The sequence below is a fragment of the Colletotrichum chrysophilum genome (assembly GCF_026319265.1).
Source record: "Colletotrichum chrysophilum strain AFK26 chromosome Unknown scaffold_259, whole genome shotgun sequence".
Classification (NCBI taxonomy): Eukaryota; Fungi; Ascomycota; class Sordariomycetes; order Glomerellales; family Glomerellaceae; genus Colletotrichum; species Colletotrichum chrysophilum.
The window spans coordinates 26569-42294 of record NW_026517546.1 but is presented as its reverse complement, the minus strand read 5'-3'; the positions used below and the strand labels follow the sequence as shown (position 1 = coordinate 42294).

Here is a 15726-nt window from a genome sequence, read left to right as displayed (position 1 = left end):
TCCATCGACGCAAAGCGCAGGCATCAACCTCGCCAAAACGCCACGGATGATTTGCGACGGCGCGAGATGAGTCGATCGCGTTAGGTAGCGAAATCGACATCGACATCGCAAGCACGCCAAATCTTAGGTCCCGATGTCGCGCGGGAAGAAGAACAGCACCAGGCAACAATCCCCATCCTCCAAAGCATCACCCCGCCGTGCTCACGAAGTACCCCGCGCCTATCGATAAGCAAAACCCCTCCCCAAGCAAATGCCCCCCTCAAAGAACTCCGAAAAATCAAGAAACGCGATATCCTCCCAAATCCTAAATTTCGCACTGCCGAGGCCCATCACCACCTCGCGAATCTTCAAAGTCCCCCTCGCTTAAACCCTCAAAACTGCAATGTGGTGTCCTGACTCACCCGGCCACCACCACATCCTCAAATCTTCAGACGAACGAACAGTAAAACGCCACGGGTACGGGGGTTGTGTCTCGAGGTCCGGAGACCAGGGGGAGGCAGGTGAGACATGCATAGCCAAGCGATCACAAGGACCGTTTTTTTATATCAACAATACAGAAGACTTTCGTAGAATGTCACCGAATCGCGAGAATGGGGTTGTCTTTTTTGGTTTGAATCATCTTGTTTTTTTGCTTGTTTGTTTGTGTGATTCTATGTATGCTGTCCAATTGCTGTGGTATCATCCCATCGCTACCCCGGCGATCATTCCTCCCCGACAAGTCCTGTTACCCTGCCCGAGGTGTAAACCAAGAAAAAAAAGACAAAAAAAGGCAGAACGCTTGCTATCTAGAATACATGTGCATAAAAATATCAGACGCGCAAAGATCTCTAAACAGAAAAAGCATTTGCGTGGTAAATATGACTGGACCGTTTACTCCCAACGGTACAGACCATCATCGTAGAGGACCCGGTGGCGCCGGCTGCCGGGACCCACAGTGGCCCTCCGGCGAGGCATCATTCGCTCCATCAAGCGGCGGCGCTGGGCCTCGTCCTCCTCCTCGCGCTCGCGCTGCTCGCGGGCACGACGCTCAGAAGCGAGGCGCTCGTTGATCTCCAACCGGCGGACAGCGTCAACAAGTTCCTGGTCCGAAGACAAGGGAACGTTGGCGTAGCCGGTCGAGGAGCGCTTGAACGGGGCAGGAGGAACGGGGACGGCCGGGCGACGGGAGATCTTCTCGTTCTGGGCATCGATGCGCTCGAGAATGCGCTGCCTTCGCTCCGCCTCCTCGGCCGCACGCTCACGCTCCTCGCGATCCTCACGTTCCTTGCGCTCCTTATCTTTACGTCGGCGTCGGCGCTCCTCGTCCTCAGCGCTGGAGTGGCTGTGCTTAGAGTCCTGAGAGCGATGGCGGCGGTGGCCGCCGTCGATAACCTCAATCTCAACCTTGGGAGGTCGCGGGCGCTCGTCTACAATGACGGGGCGGAGATTGTGGGAGCCGCGAGGGACGTGGCTGTAGCGGAAGTGAGGCTCGTCGCCAGCGTTGGGGGAGGGCGGCGCGGTGTAAGGCGTGGAGAACTGCTTGGGTGGTGTGCGCGGGGTGGGAGGAGAGTCGACAATGACAATGCGCTCGGCGCGAGAGCGGTTCTTGCGGTTCAAGTCGAGGACCCTCTGGCCGTTGACGTAGATACCCGATGCTCGACGCTTCCTGTCGCTGGAGGAGGAGCTGGTGCGGGGCCGGGGAGACTCAGCAGACTGGCCGCGAGGTGAGGACATTGGCGGCGAGGGAGGCAGTTGCTGAGGGTATTGAGCAGGGTAGCTAGCCATTTGTGTGGGATAGCCGACGGAGCGGGGCGGGTGGTTGTAGACGACTGGGTTGCCGCAGAGGCGGCCGTTGCGAGAGTGGGAGCAGAGGTTTGGTGTTTGGTACTCGCTGCGACGGCCGTCTGGGTAGACGTCGGTGTAGACGTCTGTGGTGCACATGGTGGTGTCTGGTTGGAACGTATGAGTGCGCGGCGTGCGCTGGGGTGGTGCCGGTTGGACGATTTCTGTAGCAAAGCGAACTCGCTTCTCGGTGGTCGTCAACGTGGAAGATTGTTGGAGTGCGCTCCGAGTATTGGCGGAGCGGCGAGACTTGTGCTTCAACACGATGGTGTTGTCAAGGTAGAGAGCTTCGGGAGCACGAGTGGAGGACAATGTGTCGGTGCCAACAGGCTGTATTGAAGAACGAGTGTTGTTGGTTGGAGGTTGTCTGAGTAGTAAAAGTGTAAGTTGGTTGGTGCTTCGAGATGTTATGCAGGTGATTGTTGGAGAATTAAATACCAGATGACTGAGGTCGAAGACGAGAAAGCAGAGGCTGGAAAGTATCTGCCTAAGTTTAGACGGGTGCGGGTGGATCGACAGGGCCGGGATAGATTGGGGTAGCGTTCTTCGTCTATGTGGGAAAGAGTCAAAGTGTAAAAACGTTTGGGTGGATAGTTCGAGTAAAGTAGAACTGCGTGGTCTGGGGAGAAACCGCGTCTGAATTATATCGCGTTCCAAGGTGAGTACGAGCGGGGGGGGCCGAAAGTCGAAAGTCGACGAAGTACGCCGCAGCAGCAGCCACGATGGCAGCGGACGGAGGTACCGCAGGAAGAGCCAGCAGCTAGAGACGCAAGTCGTGGGATGGTGGAGATTGAGGCCTTGTAGGCCTTACAAGGTGTAATGCGCCTGCGATGCATGCCACCATGATCCAACCCCTGCCTGCGTCTGCCTGAATGAGTGGCCGATGAGTCTTCACTAGACCCTTTTCGTACGACTGGGGGTCTCTGTTCGGGAGGGGGAGTCGTTGGAGGGTGTTTCTCTTTGTCTCTCGCACGTTTTGCGACGCCGCGCAGTACTTCTCTCTGGCGATTCACAGCCTTCGCAGCTGGGAGGCCTAGGGGCTTAGCACCGACCAACTGACTCTGGTGGAGGGCGCAGGGGGTGCCCGTAAGCTGCCAATGCGAAGAAGGATGGAGGGAACCAAGGACTCCGGAATGGTTGACAGCTCTCGCGGGACCCCGCTCCGTGTGTCTCTTGAGTCCCCGTTGTATTGGCCTTGCATATGAGGACTTGTGGGTGTGGTCGTGTTCGTCGAGATGTACGTCGCGTTGGGAATCTTGGTGGTGTGTGTGTGTCTCTGGCTGATGTGGTGATGGTTCACCGCACAATGGCGACAGAACCGACTGGCTGGACGCCGGCGCGGTCTCTCGTCAGGCCTGGCTGGCCAGGGCCGGCCACCACGGGCGCCCGGCGACGTCTCGGTAACCTCGTTGGGATACCAAGGTGAAGAGGACTTCATTTGTTAATGGTGGTGTGGTCCGTCGCAGCCTTCTCTGATAGATGACGGACCCAGGTCAAACTGAAAAGGCTGAAGGCTGAAAAAAGGCGAAACGATATTTTCCGGCGATATGATGCTATTTTCTGCACAGCCCTCAATGCCCATCATCGTACCCATGGCCGTTGTCCCCCGGCCGTCAATCTATTCGACCCGGGGGAGAGGCACGGCCCACGGGTCCAATCGTGGAGCACAGCGACAATGACCGTGAGGGCGGCCGTGCTAGCGACAGCGGCAATCGAAACACGCACATGGTGACATTTGTGGTCTGTGTTCGCGGTTGACATAGAGTGTTTATCGATATTGTTGACTTTGACGATGATTCAGTCGGACAAGCGACAGACGCCGTCTTGCACGAGTCGCGACGGTTCCATTCTCGCAGGAATCCATTCGACTCTGGCGTCCAAACACCCCGACGGAATATGCGAATTGAGTCTTTGGCGATGGTCATGAGCGAATGGCATCGCGCAAAGCCTGAGTCATCTTGCCGTGTCCTGTCCTCGAAGCTCATGCAAGCTCTTTGTCCGTTGCTGGTCGACTCCGCAGGTAACAAACAACCACAGCCTCCCGCCCCGAGGGCCCGTGACGTCCATGTCCACATCGTGGACCTGCATCGGCTGCAGCAGGCCATGATGGAGGTTGGTAGGTAATCGATCGTACCATGGCGGCAGCGACGCATCGTCAGAGGGCTTGTTTGACGAGGGGCTTCAGGCTCGGGTACGCTCGCCGTGCCGTGGCCGTTGGCCTCTTTGTTGATGGCCCTGTCGAAGGATCGCAGTGTCTGCAAGGGGAAGCCACAAGCCACCCAGTCGTCTGGACAAGCATTCCGAGCAATCGTCCAATGCTGTTCGTCCGAGCAGGGCAGCCAGCGTAGCGAGTGCGCGAAGGATTGCGATGAAAAATGTTAGTGTGCGGGTGGCCGGGCTGTGCACATCTCTAACACTTCTTGAGCTTCCGCTAAGCCACCGTAGCCTGCTTCCCGTCGGACCAACCGATGCACCAAGGCCTTGTTTCCCGCAGACGGGAAGCAGGAGAAGCTTAGAATTTTCATCATTGCGATTGTTTGCGTCGTCCGTGAGCAGCGGCAGAGCGGGGTGCATGTCCATGGGTGAGGTGTTTTGGTGCAGTCTGGTCGCATGGCAGCAGCATCGTGGATGTGTTGTCGGCTCGTTTCTTTCCTTTTTTGGTGTTGGTGCTTCTGAAGGTGACACAAAACACCACTGGAAAAATTGGAAGGCGCTGTCGCTGTCACTGGAAGGTGCCCCACACCGCTCTTTCCCCACCTGCTCGCTGCACCCAAGGTACGTACCTCATGCCACGCTTCATCTGGCAGCAGCAACCACCAGGCAGCCGTCGCTCTTTCCCTCAGACAGAAAATCCAGACCTCGACGACTAAGTCAGCTGAAGGTCACCCGATCAGGTTCACCTCGGCTTCCCTTGGGCTTCTGCCTGCAGCAACACACCAACGACCGCACACCAAAGAGTCCTAGATGGGACTGGGACTCCGGAGTCCTGTTGACGCCAGCTCGACGACCCCTGCATTACTCATTTGTTTCGACTGCCTCCTCGACATCTACGCCGCAGACAGAAACGAATCCATTTTCACGTCTTGCTACCCGCTGGCTGACATTCCATTGGCTCGTGGCCGCCGCTTCTCGCTTCTCAACAGCAACCACCTCGGCCCAGACGCGTCAATTTCTGCAAACACGCCCTGATCCTTCGTCGAGTCGCCTCTTTTCTTTTGTTAGAGAACTGCGGCAGCCCTCGGTCTAGCGCCCGCTCGCCACCCGTCATCCCATTCAGACACACAGACGCAGGCATGCGGTCCGTTGCGCGTTCGACGCGGCATTCCTTTCCCCATGGTCAGGCTGGATTGAATGGCCAACCTGGGTTTGCCATGACGCCGCCACATTGGCATCCCGAAATACCTGCTTGAACTTCTCGACACGGCAACCCCTCCGTGCCCTCTCATGCACGCAAGGCTGCAGGATCACCTACCATGTCGTCCATTACGAACTAGCCCTTGGCAGTACGTACACACACCTACACAGCGAACGAAGTCCTGTGCCTCCCATTCAGCCCCCATTTGGGGGCCGTCTCTACATCATATCCGGAGGCCGCTCGCGAATAATTCGTCGTCCATAGCGATGTATGCGCCAAAATCTCACTCGGCCTTCATTTCCACCACTCCGATATCCTGTTTCTCTAGCCGCGCGGAAGACTCTGGACTCAACCAGACATGAGGTGGCGTTTGCTCAGCCTTACGAGGCAGAATCGCTCGTCCGGAGGGAGGGTCTTGTGTCGCCGCGCCGGAGCTAAGAATCCACCCTCAGGGCTGCCTCCGAGTCCGGACCCCCTGCGGATACCTCGGGGTCGCTGCTCCGTGCTTGGTCGACTAGCGCACGCCTATGTATCCGGACAAGGAACCCTTCGCTGTCTCGGAGCATGGAAACCCATCCATTCATACCCGCTGCACGTCATGCTGGCGATTTGACTTTTGAATCCATGCTGTTACTGGAAGGTAGTTCGGCTCAATCAGCGGTTCTCGGCCAAGTCGTTCTCGCCGACTTCAACTCGACTCATTATTGTCTACATTTCTGCTATCATGTTCCGTGGTACCAAACTACTGCCGTGTCACGCGCGGTCTCTACACCTGTTAACGCCCAACGTCTGCCTTGCGTCTTCTGGAAACTATGCTGCAGGTCGCCCTAGTCTTTACGAGATCAGGTTCAAATTTCACTAGCAGGAAACGACTTTGTCCATTTCAACTTCCCAATCGTTTTCGCCACCACCCTGCGACTTCTTTATGACTCCACCGTCTCGGTGTAAGCCGTCTAAGGCTGGGCCTGCTTCGTAATCGACTGCCTAGGCACAAGGTTCCACGTGCCGTCGGCTCTCTTGATGCGAGGGTTGGTCTTGCTGGGCTTTATCTCAGCCCGTTCCTCCACGTCCCGCTTGTCTGCAAGCTTCGTCTCTGATTGGCGAGGCACAAGGTTGAACGTCCCGTCCGCGCGTTTCTGTCGGGGGTTGGTCTTGGTTGCCTCCATGCCCCTCTTGTCTGCGAGCTTCGTCTCTGATTGTCGAGGTACCAGGTTGAATGTACCGTCAGCTCGTCTAACACGGGGGTTGGTCTTCGTCGCCTCGACATCTCGCTTGTCCGCGAGCTTCGTCTCCGACTGTCGAGGTACCAGGTTGAAGGTGCCGTCAGCCCTCTTAGCCCTAGGGTTGGTCTTTGTTGCCTCCACGTTCCGCTTGTCGGCCAGCTTCGTCTCTGATTGTCGGGGCACCAAGTTGAAGGTGCCGTCTGCCCTCTTGGCTCGAGGGTTTGTCTTGGTTGCCTCAAGGTCCCGCTTCTGGGCCAAGTCGTCGTCAACGTCATCTGTGACGATGTCCGATCGCTTCGGCTGCAGGTGCCAGGTCCCTTCAGCTCGAACAAAGCGAGGGTTCGCCTTGGTCGCCTCCAGGTTTCTAGGCTGCAGGTTCCAAGTACCTTCGGTGCGTTTGTCATGGGGGTTGGATTGGGCACCAGCCAAACCATCCTTCGATGCAGGTGAGCAGGAGATTATGTTGTGTGGCGACATAAACTTACAGCAACAACAGCGCCAGCGCTGGCCAGAACAACAAGAGTTGAAATAAGCTTCATTGTGACTTCACGGAAGTGCGTGCTTTGAGTTTCTCTAGTAAATGGATTTTATCAAAGGGCTTCCTGGGATCGGGACGGGTGGGAGCCGGCGCAAGTCAAATACTTCTACTCATGTCTTCCAGCCTCAGGTTGGCCGACTGGAGAAGTGCCGATCATTTCGACCTCTAGACCGCTCCTTTTCTATCCTCGGAAGCACGTTGCATTGTTTCCTGGGACCGAAACCTGCTCTGGCCCCAGACAACGCGTGGCGTGCGAGGTCTTGGCTTGCCTCGGGGCCATCTCTTTGATGCTGGATATCTCCGGGAATTCCGGGAAGAGCCCGGCATGTTTGGACGCTTACAGCAGATGGCGGCGGGAGTTTCCCAAACAATTGGAACGAACGATCCATATCCCATGGTCATGGCTCAGACTTGGGTGCGTGATACAAGTGGGCTGTCGTTGCTTCAGCGGTCGTCTGGAAAATCGGCACTTATGCGCCATGTGCAAGAGGCACCTTTGACCTGACTCGATTAATCAGAGACATCAGCCTCTGAGGTCTTTGCATATTTGAAGGGTCACTTCGGGTGGAGAAACCCGCGATATCTCAGTCGTTGTTGAACCTTTGTTTTCGTTTTCCAAGGGCACGGTGGCACAGCTTAACGAACATACGAGATGCACGGCATCAACGTAAAAACGGGCGGAGCAGTCCGATGTTTTGCCATCGTCTGGAGTCTGACTCGTGACAGGCTGCCTTACTGAACAGCACGCCGACAGTTCAGCGCGACGTGCATTTGGATCGGCGGATGGTTTCAAGGGAGCTGTTTCAGTGTGCTCTTTCTGAAAGTTTATTTGAGTGGTCGTTGTGGGGATCAGATGATCCGAGTCTGCTCAACTTGGGACCCTGACTGGGTTGTGGTCGGAATTGCGAGAAGCTTGGAACCGAGCGGGATTGTTCCCGATGGACTGTCCCCAAGACGCGCGCAGCTGCGAACACGCGCGGGAAACTATCTTTCTGGAAAGTTGAAAAGGTCATCTGGTATTCCTTGTCCCCCGTTTCGCACACGCAAACTCTCGCGCCATGTCGTCTAAGGCCCCGGCTCAGAGCCGGTGGGCATGTTCGTCTTTATTGACGCTGATCGTCCCGGTCGCTCTTCTCTACCTTTTCACGCCGTCCCTGAATGTGTGGTGGAAAACGTTTGTTTCCGTCCAAAATGATCCGCACGCCGGCGAACTCGCTCGCGCCGCCATCTCCGAAGCCTCGTGGCTGAGATCCGTCCGGCAGCGACACGATTGGATGGAAAAGAATCAAGACTACGACGACACGCTGTCAGCCCTTCACCCAACCCATTGTTTGTCACTGAACACCTACTAACATTCGAACTAGATTCTCACCTAGAGATGAGTCCCTCCGCTTCTGGTACACGCTCTGGGACCTCTTCCCCGCGACGTACAGCTGCCCCTGGGACCTGCAGCGCGTCGGTAAGCTCGGCGATGGCGGCAAGTGGATTTGCGGGATGAGCAAGTACGCCGCCGACCGCGTCTCGGCGCAGCGGCCCTTGAGAGTGTACAGCTTCGGCGTCGGGAGCGACTCCACGTTCGAGGAGGAGTTCCTCAACCGCTCGTCGCGTGCGGAGGTGTGGGGGTTCGACGACACGGTGGAGATGTGGGGTCGCGGACTTGACGGGTACGCGTACGAGCACCGCGCGCACCTCTCCAAGGCGGCGGTCGCGGGGTACGATTTCTACGACGAGAAGGACAAGACGCAGTTCTGGTCTATTAGCAGCATCATGAAGAAGTTGGGGCACGACTATGTGGACCTAGTCAAGATGGACATTGAAGGCGACGAGTTCCCGACGTTGGAGGCCTTTCTGGAGGAGTTCAAGACGGAGGGATGGGAGGTTCCGTTCGGGCAGCTTGTGATCGAGATCCACGTGCCGGAGAAGGGGCCGAAGATCAGCCAGTTTGCGGAGTGGTGGGAAAGGCTCGAGGGGCTCGGGTTGAGGCCTGTGATGAGCGAGGCGAATTTGCTGGCTGTTACTGTTGGGGACGGACAGCCATGCTGTGTTGAGGTGAGTTTTCTTTGAGTGATGATGATGGTTTGTGAGTGAGGGCTGACTGGGATGCAGTATACCTGGATTAATACGAGGGATAGTCGAAGTATCTTGTGGGAATAATGCCGTCGGCTGCTCCGGGACGGGTTTGGGTCCAGGAGGGGATTGTCTTTGGAGATACCATCCTATCATGTGTGCTGTTTCAGTCACTTGCAAGCTGGCTACCACCACCATCGCACAGATTCAAGCTCTAGAACCATGATGGCTACCTTTCCATATCCATAGAAATTGTCGTCTGTAGTTCTCGCTGGAGATACGCCATTGCCTATTGTCGGGTCTATTGTCACTTCATGTGAGGTGACCGACTCAAACCCCCATCATCCCACCGGAAGTCGTTCAAGAGCCTCAAGTATCGCATTTGACGTAATCGCGGGGGCTGGATAATACCTCCTCCTACTTGCACCTCCACGAGGCCAGAATTCTGGAGGTCCACGGTGGTGTGCGGTGTTTTTCAGGTCTTACGATTGATCGGGACGTAAGCGAGGCAATAATTTGAGTAGAACGGTGCTGGTCTTCCTTCCGCCTGAGGAGAGGCGCCGCATTGCCAGTCCCAAGAGGCCAGATGCCAGGACTCCGGGGTGTGTCAGCCAGCTCGGTTACGAGGACCTTATAAGCCTCCCCCGGTCATTCGCGGGCTTTTGTCTCTTCCCTATTCCGTGTAGGTTATTCGGTCCTTCCTAGGCTTGAAGTACTAGTTCCCTAGCAAGACGCTTTTGGGCTGCCAGTACGTAATCGGGAAGAAAGTTGGCGAGAGGTGGGCCTTTCTAAGACGCCGACCAGGCTCTAGAGCGTAAACTGTAAAGGCGGCATGACATAGCTCAAAACACTGGCAACGAGACGCGGAGGGTGGTGCCAAGGCAGATCTGGGCGAAGTTGGGGGCTCAGAGTCCTTAAATGCTGTCTGAGAAAGATCGCTAGCGACCGCCATATAAGGTGGCCATTGCGTACAGCATGGCGTGGTTTTGTTGGCTCCCACCGTAAATCTGGCCATGCTTAAGCGGTAATCTTGAGAAAATACCACCTCGTAATAGGGACATTATCGATACCAAGTCTTCATGAGTCGGTTTTGTGTTGCTTAAGGTAATTAGCCCCCACGGGATTCGGGCGAACCTTGTCGGATTTGGGGTCCGAAATGCCAGTGCAGCAGACCTCGGGTGCGACGCGACGGTGCTTCCCCCGAGCCGAGGGTGCTGGGTAGACTCGCATGCAAGGGACAACCTGAGAGAACACGAGAGCGAGTAACCTAAATATATGCGGTGATGACCCAAGAGATCTTACGCTTCTTTGTCTGATCATTACTTTCCTCGGTTACTTACAAAGGCGCGCTTTGCTCAGATCGACGCAGAATATGGGGATTACACCACGGGACAGAATAAACATTTGTACACCACGTTTAAAAGCCCTGGCAATTAGCCCCAGGCAGGTATGGTAGGGCTAACAACAATGACGGAGCCATCCGCAGCTAATGCTGACGCACAGGACACTCAGGACGGCAGGTCTGTTGTAAAGGCTGCTGTATCTGACACAAATCAGGATGGCCAAAGTAGGCCTTAAAAAGTGTGATCAACTAGTGAGGTTGAATGCTTGGCGAGGTCTTCGCTAGAACTCATCTTCATAATAGTAGGCCTGGCAGGTCTCCTGTCTGGGTAACTCATGCACGGAGAACCACTAGAAGTGCTATCGGATCGGGTGTCTCAGTGGATCGTGGTACAAGGCGGACGAAGTTCGATCTAATCAGCGAGGACCGGCGCTTTCCCACGCTAATTGCAATCTCTGAGATCGAGAGGAATAAGACATTGAGGTGCTCTTTATATCTTAGTCCATTGGCACCTGATGGGGATACCCAGTACTGGAAAGACACGCAGTCCTCCCTAGAACCAATACCATCTAGTGCGCAAGGCGCGCGCCAACAGCTTCTTCCAGCACGGCGGATACACTAACCTGTAAGGTACTAACGCAAGGGCATGACGGCCTCGCTGGCCAAGGTTTCAGAAACCTTCCTCGGGGGACCCCGAGCAGGGACGTGGGATGGAATGTCTCGCGGCCGATCCACCATTTTCCACAGCAAGTCGGCGATTGTGGCTTTCTCCCGGCCCGCCGGTGCACTTGGCAAGCAATTTCTCAGGAACATAATTACCGGCCCAACTTACACAGCCCCAGTCTGCCACCTTTCTTGTAGACTGTAAACATTATACAGACACTTGTCGACCGCGACAGACGACAGAAGCAGTGATTCTGGATTCTGCGGGTGCCAGCGTTGTGACATTTTGCGGCCCTAACTCCCCTGACGAACCGTATCGCTTACCACAGTAGAGTCTCAAAAGTTGTCTTATTTCCCCCCAAAGTATAATGACCCGTGGGTCCTTTTCCCCGTTTAGGCAAGAACGTCCACCCCGTCCCAGAAAGGCAAAAAAAGGGCCAACAGCCTTTCGACAACAACTTCTCTCAAACTCAAGCTGAGGCTTGGCTAGGGCGGCGGGGTACTCGCCGTACGACATGCTCGGCATCTGGTATCCGTCCACCCATGGGCTCGCGAGTCAAGATCGGGCACGCCTGGTTGCCCATGTTGCGAGTTTGATTTGACGTCGGCGGGGGGTTCGCATGGCGACGGCATGATTACTCGCACACACACGCGCGCGACTTCGGTTCGCTGCGTCACTGGGTGGACGGGGGGGCCAGACTGGGGCCGCTGTCAAACTCTTAGTTAGCTATCGGCAATCTTTCGTCAGATGACCAGATAAGGACCAGACGACGCCAAGGCCCACGGGTTGTATGGTTGAATTGCGTCCGCCTTAAGAGTGGGCACTTCAGGGCGGCAGAGTGCGCTCAGGCGATCTTTAGACCCTCCTTTCCGTCTGGTCTGAACTAATTATAACCCGGCTGAGCCTTCGACCTCTATTTACCTCTGGCGAAGCTAAAGATGCTTCTTTGATTAATCTTCTACCTGTCACTGAGGCGGTAGGCCTCACAAGGCTTACTATCATGTAGAATTTCTACCGGCGAACGGCGTCCACGGAAGCAGTGTAATTTCCTCAGTTTTCAAGCAAATAGAAATAATCCCTTGACAGCCCACGTTTTTTTTTTCACAATGGCTCCCCACCCGCTGGGCCACACACTCATTCATTCTTTGAAATGCTACGTTCTTTCACTCCATTCGTTTCGATTTTGTCGCTGGTCCTGACTTCAGGGCCAGCCACGGTCTTTGGTCACAAGGGCCATGGCCTTTCCGCCCGTGATGCCCGGTCCATGGACCAGGCGCTACACTCCTTGAGCAGAAGAGCGTTAGACGGCTACTTCGTCATCGACACAGAGATAGGCAGCGAATGGGGCTGCTCTGAGGCGAAGATCGGCAGGCTGGCGCAGATCGTCAACGACGCCCAGGCGCTGGCCACGATCGCATCCGCCGTGCTTGCGGAGCCGGACACCGAGTTCTCTGATGCGTTTGTCTTGTGGTTTGGTGGTAAGAGAGCTCACATGACACGTGCGAAGTCTCGAGGCACAACGAAGACACTGACAACCCGGCGATACAGACACAAACTCCAAGGCGGACTTACGAAAGACCCTGAAGCAGTCAAACTACGACTCGGTGTTGACGTACCTCAAGCCACCAGGAGCGAACAACCGCGTCGCCGACATGACAATGGATAACCTCAGCCCCACCGGTCTGACGTACATGTGCGCTGCCGCGGACAACAGCATGTGCGCGGGCGAGTTGGTGGCCGGGGCTCACCAGCACGGTGCCGGAGGACTGTCCGGCCACTCTATCGTCTTGTGCGATAAGTTCTTCGAGGGTGTGTCGAACCAGGAGATGCTTGCGTTTTGGCAAGAGAATAGAAGGCTCAAGGGTTCTGCGGGCTTCTTTCTGCTGCACGAGGTACAGCACTTGGCCGCCTTTGTGGGTGATAACCGGCGGTGCATCGACGTTCCTGACCCAGCCTACAAGGATGGCAGTGGTTGCTACGATGCAGGATGGTAAAAACGACACTCCCCCCGGCTGGTTGGAAATCCTCACTAACACATCGCGCTCAGCTGTTCGAGACTTGCGCCCAAGGATAAGATCCAGAACGCCCAAAACATGGCCTTCTTCGCCCTGGAAGTGATGGCGAACCCTGAGAGTGGCGCGCCGCCTGGTGGTTCTTGCACTATCATGAAGAGGGACAATCCCGACATGCTTCTAGGAGGAACGGAGGACCTCATGGCCAGGTCTGGCTACAGTCCGAGGGATGAATATGAAGCATTCCTTCGCAGACAAGCTGGACCGGCGTCGACGTTGAGCTCAATGAGGAGAAATGCCACGAGCTCTCGTCCACCCACCCGCTCGACTTCAAGAAGACCCACTGGTGAGGCCACGCCCTCTGGACCTGTCGACGACATCCCCGCAACCGGCTCTCGTCCTGCTACCAACAAGCCCGCAACGCCCTCTCGCTCGGCAAGCGAGAAGCCAGCCACGCCATCTGGATCTGCAAGCAAGCCTCCAGGAACGCCTTCTCGCCCTGCGACTGACAAGCCTGCAACACCTTCTCGTTCTGCAAGTGACGCTCCGGCGGGAACACCTTCTCGCTCCGGAAGCAACGCTCCAGGAACTCCCTCTCGCCCCGCGACCAACAACCCAGCGACACCCTCTCGTCCGGCGAGCAGCGGTCCTGCTGGTACGCCCTCCCGCCCGGCAGGCGACGCTCCCGTCTTCACCACGCGGCCGCCGGCTTCCCTGGTGTCCTCCTCGGGCGTTTCTTACTCCATCTATTACTCCACTGCGCCGCCCACCACGGACGAAGGCGGAGTACCCATCATTCCCATCGTGCCTGTCCCCGTGCCCGTCCCCATTGCCCCGGTCGTTCCTCCCGTTGTTCCTCCCGGGGGTGGTGGCGGCGGTGGCGGCGGCGGTAACGACAACCCCGACCCCGGCAACAACCCCACCAAGCCGGCCGAGCCTTCGGCGCAGCCCTCCGCCCAGCCGACTTCGGCCCCACCCACCTCCGAGCCCGAGGCCCCGCCCACCTCGGCCCCTCCATCCTCAGCCACTCCCTCATCCTCGCGACCCGCCTCATCAGCTACGCCATGCTCTTCGAAGGCACCTCTCCCCGCCATTCCCACGGGAGGTGGCACGCCCGGCGACCGGGACGGCTTCCCCCAAGCTGTATACGACAATCTCAAGAAGAAGGCAGCCCCTACCACGGCACCGCCGGCCACCAGCACCGTGCCTCCTCCGCCCCCGACGACGAGCAGTGACAGCTCCATCCTGGAGACAGCCGGTCCCTTGCCCTCCGCGACGGCCGCTCCCGTTCAGCCGGTGGCTTGTTACAACTTCAATGTTAATGCGTACGGATACTGCTGCCGTGGACCTGATAGTCCGTGCGAGAAGGATCTTGGCACGTGCTACTACGGAGGAACTGGTGTTACTGGTGGCGCGACTAATGTGGTGCCTGACGGCGCTACATGCCCGCCTCCCGCGGATGCCAAGTCTTAAGTATCGAATTGGAGAACGGGACAGAAGGGTTGTAAGGGACTACGGGTAACGGCAGGTGCCGTCGACTATGATATTCATGTATTTTTATGAGCAACTATCAGGTGCAGAATATGGAGACGAGATTCCCAATTTCAGAAACCTCAGTAGCGTATCTTGGCTTGTTGAACATACTGCCGAATCAGGTACTTATGCCACCTTCTGGTACATGTCCTGGGGGTTTGGTGCATAGAGTACTATACCAGATTCGCATCCGTCAGTATTGTTGAGGCATATTTTTGAGATGTTCGTAGATGGAGTAGGTTGCCTTGGTAATCGAAGTCGCATCGTAGCAGTGCATTTACGAGTGGAGACCTGAAAGATAGGAGCCTGGCCTAGTTCTGCTAAATGCGTAAATCCTGCGCCATCACTTGCAGTTGGTGAGCCGACAAAAGCAACCCTCACTTGAGAAGGGGAACATTAAATTGGCAAGGCATCCAGGACGTAATCCAGGACAAGGACATGGGTGCAATGATATTCATTGAAGTATGCACATTGACGATGGTTTATCTTAGACATTAACATCTATGTACGTTAGTAGGAGGATTCTGTTTTTAACATGAATGGGTGTACTTCTTACTTCTGCGTTCATCGTTGATTGCCTGTTAATCGGCCATCATTCATGTGATTTCTTCTCACCATCGTCCCGGGATGGCTCTCCCTTCGCATCCTTCAACATCATGTCCACATGAGACCAGGGCAGATCAGAATCGAAATACAGGGCCAGCATATCTTTGAAATCCCCATCAATGTTTGCTTTAGCTGTTGTGACCTTTGTATCCGAATTTTTGGTGTTGGCTACAGTGATGTCGGGATGCTCCTGGCAGGGTTGAGCCTGGAAGCTGCGTTAAGACAGGGGTGTTAGAGACGGACTCTATGCCAGTCTACGAAACCTATGGTTGCCAATGGGGGCTTCATGACCCAACTTACTGGTCTGGGAACTGGGACCCCATTTTGGAGACAGTGACATTTGGCAATGACATCTCTAAGGTACCTAGGTATGGATGTCTCGCGGATCGGAGTCTTAGAAGAATTGGGCTCGTGACTTGAGGCTACTTGAGGTTGTTGTATGGAGGAGTTGTCCGAAAACCAACCCATTTCTCTGTGCACTGCTGGCGCCTCTTATATGTTCCATTGCCGTTGCCTTCTTCCTACGCTTTCGCGTCGTATTTAGCCAGGTCCTGCGGCGAACCTC

General features: G+C 56.0%; 4 protein-coding genes across 4 annotated transcripts; 2 read left to right on the top strand and 2 right to left on the bottom strand.

Moving 5' to 3' along the window:
* Positions 1 to 870: 870 nt before the first annotated feature.
* Positions 871 to 1920, bottom strand: COL26b_013826 (uncharacterized protein; the record flags this gene model as incomplete). The annotated part of the gene is made up of 1 exon (XM_053186415.1): positions 871 to 1920. The coding sequence occupies one exon, from the start codon at positions 1918 to 1920 to the stop codon at positions 871 to 873; it is 1050 nt and encodes a 349-aa protein (XP_053029650.1).
* Positions 1921 to 6129: 4209 nt separating this feature from the next.
* On the bottom strand, positions 6130 to 6938 carry COL26b_013825 (uncharacterized protein; the record flags this gene model as incomplete). Its single annotated transcript, XM_053186414.1, has 2 exons — positions 6130 to 6768; positions 6885 to 6938. The coding sequence occupies 2 exons, from the start codon at positions 6936 to 6938 to the stop codon at positions 6130 to 6132; spliced, it is 693 nt and encodes a 230-aa protein (XP_053029649.1).
* Positions 6939 to 7995: 1057 nt separating this feature from the next.
* On the top strand, positions 7996 to 9001 carry COL26b_013824 (uncharacterized protein; the record flags this gene model as incomplete). The annotated part of the gene is made up of 2 exons (XM_053186413.1): positions 7996 to 8243; positions 8302 to 9001. 2 exons carry the CDS (start codon positions 7996 to 7998, stop codon positions 8999 to 9001), a joined length of 948 nt encoding a protein of 315 aa, XP_053029648.1.
* A 3273-nt stretch (positions 9002 to 12274) lies between these two features.
* Positions 12275 to 14495, top strand: COL26b_013823 (uncharacterized protein; the record flags this gene model as incomplete). Its single annotated transcript, XM_053186412.1, has 3 exons — positions 12275 to 12488; positions 12559 to 13000; positions 13058 to 14495. 3 exons carry the CDS (start codon positions 12275 to 12277, stop codon positions 14493 to 14495), a joined length of 2094 nt encoding a protein of 697 aa, XP_053029647.1.
* Between the last annotated feature and the right edge of the window lie 1231 nt (positions 14496 to 15726).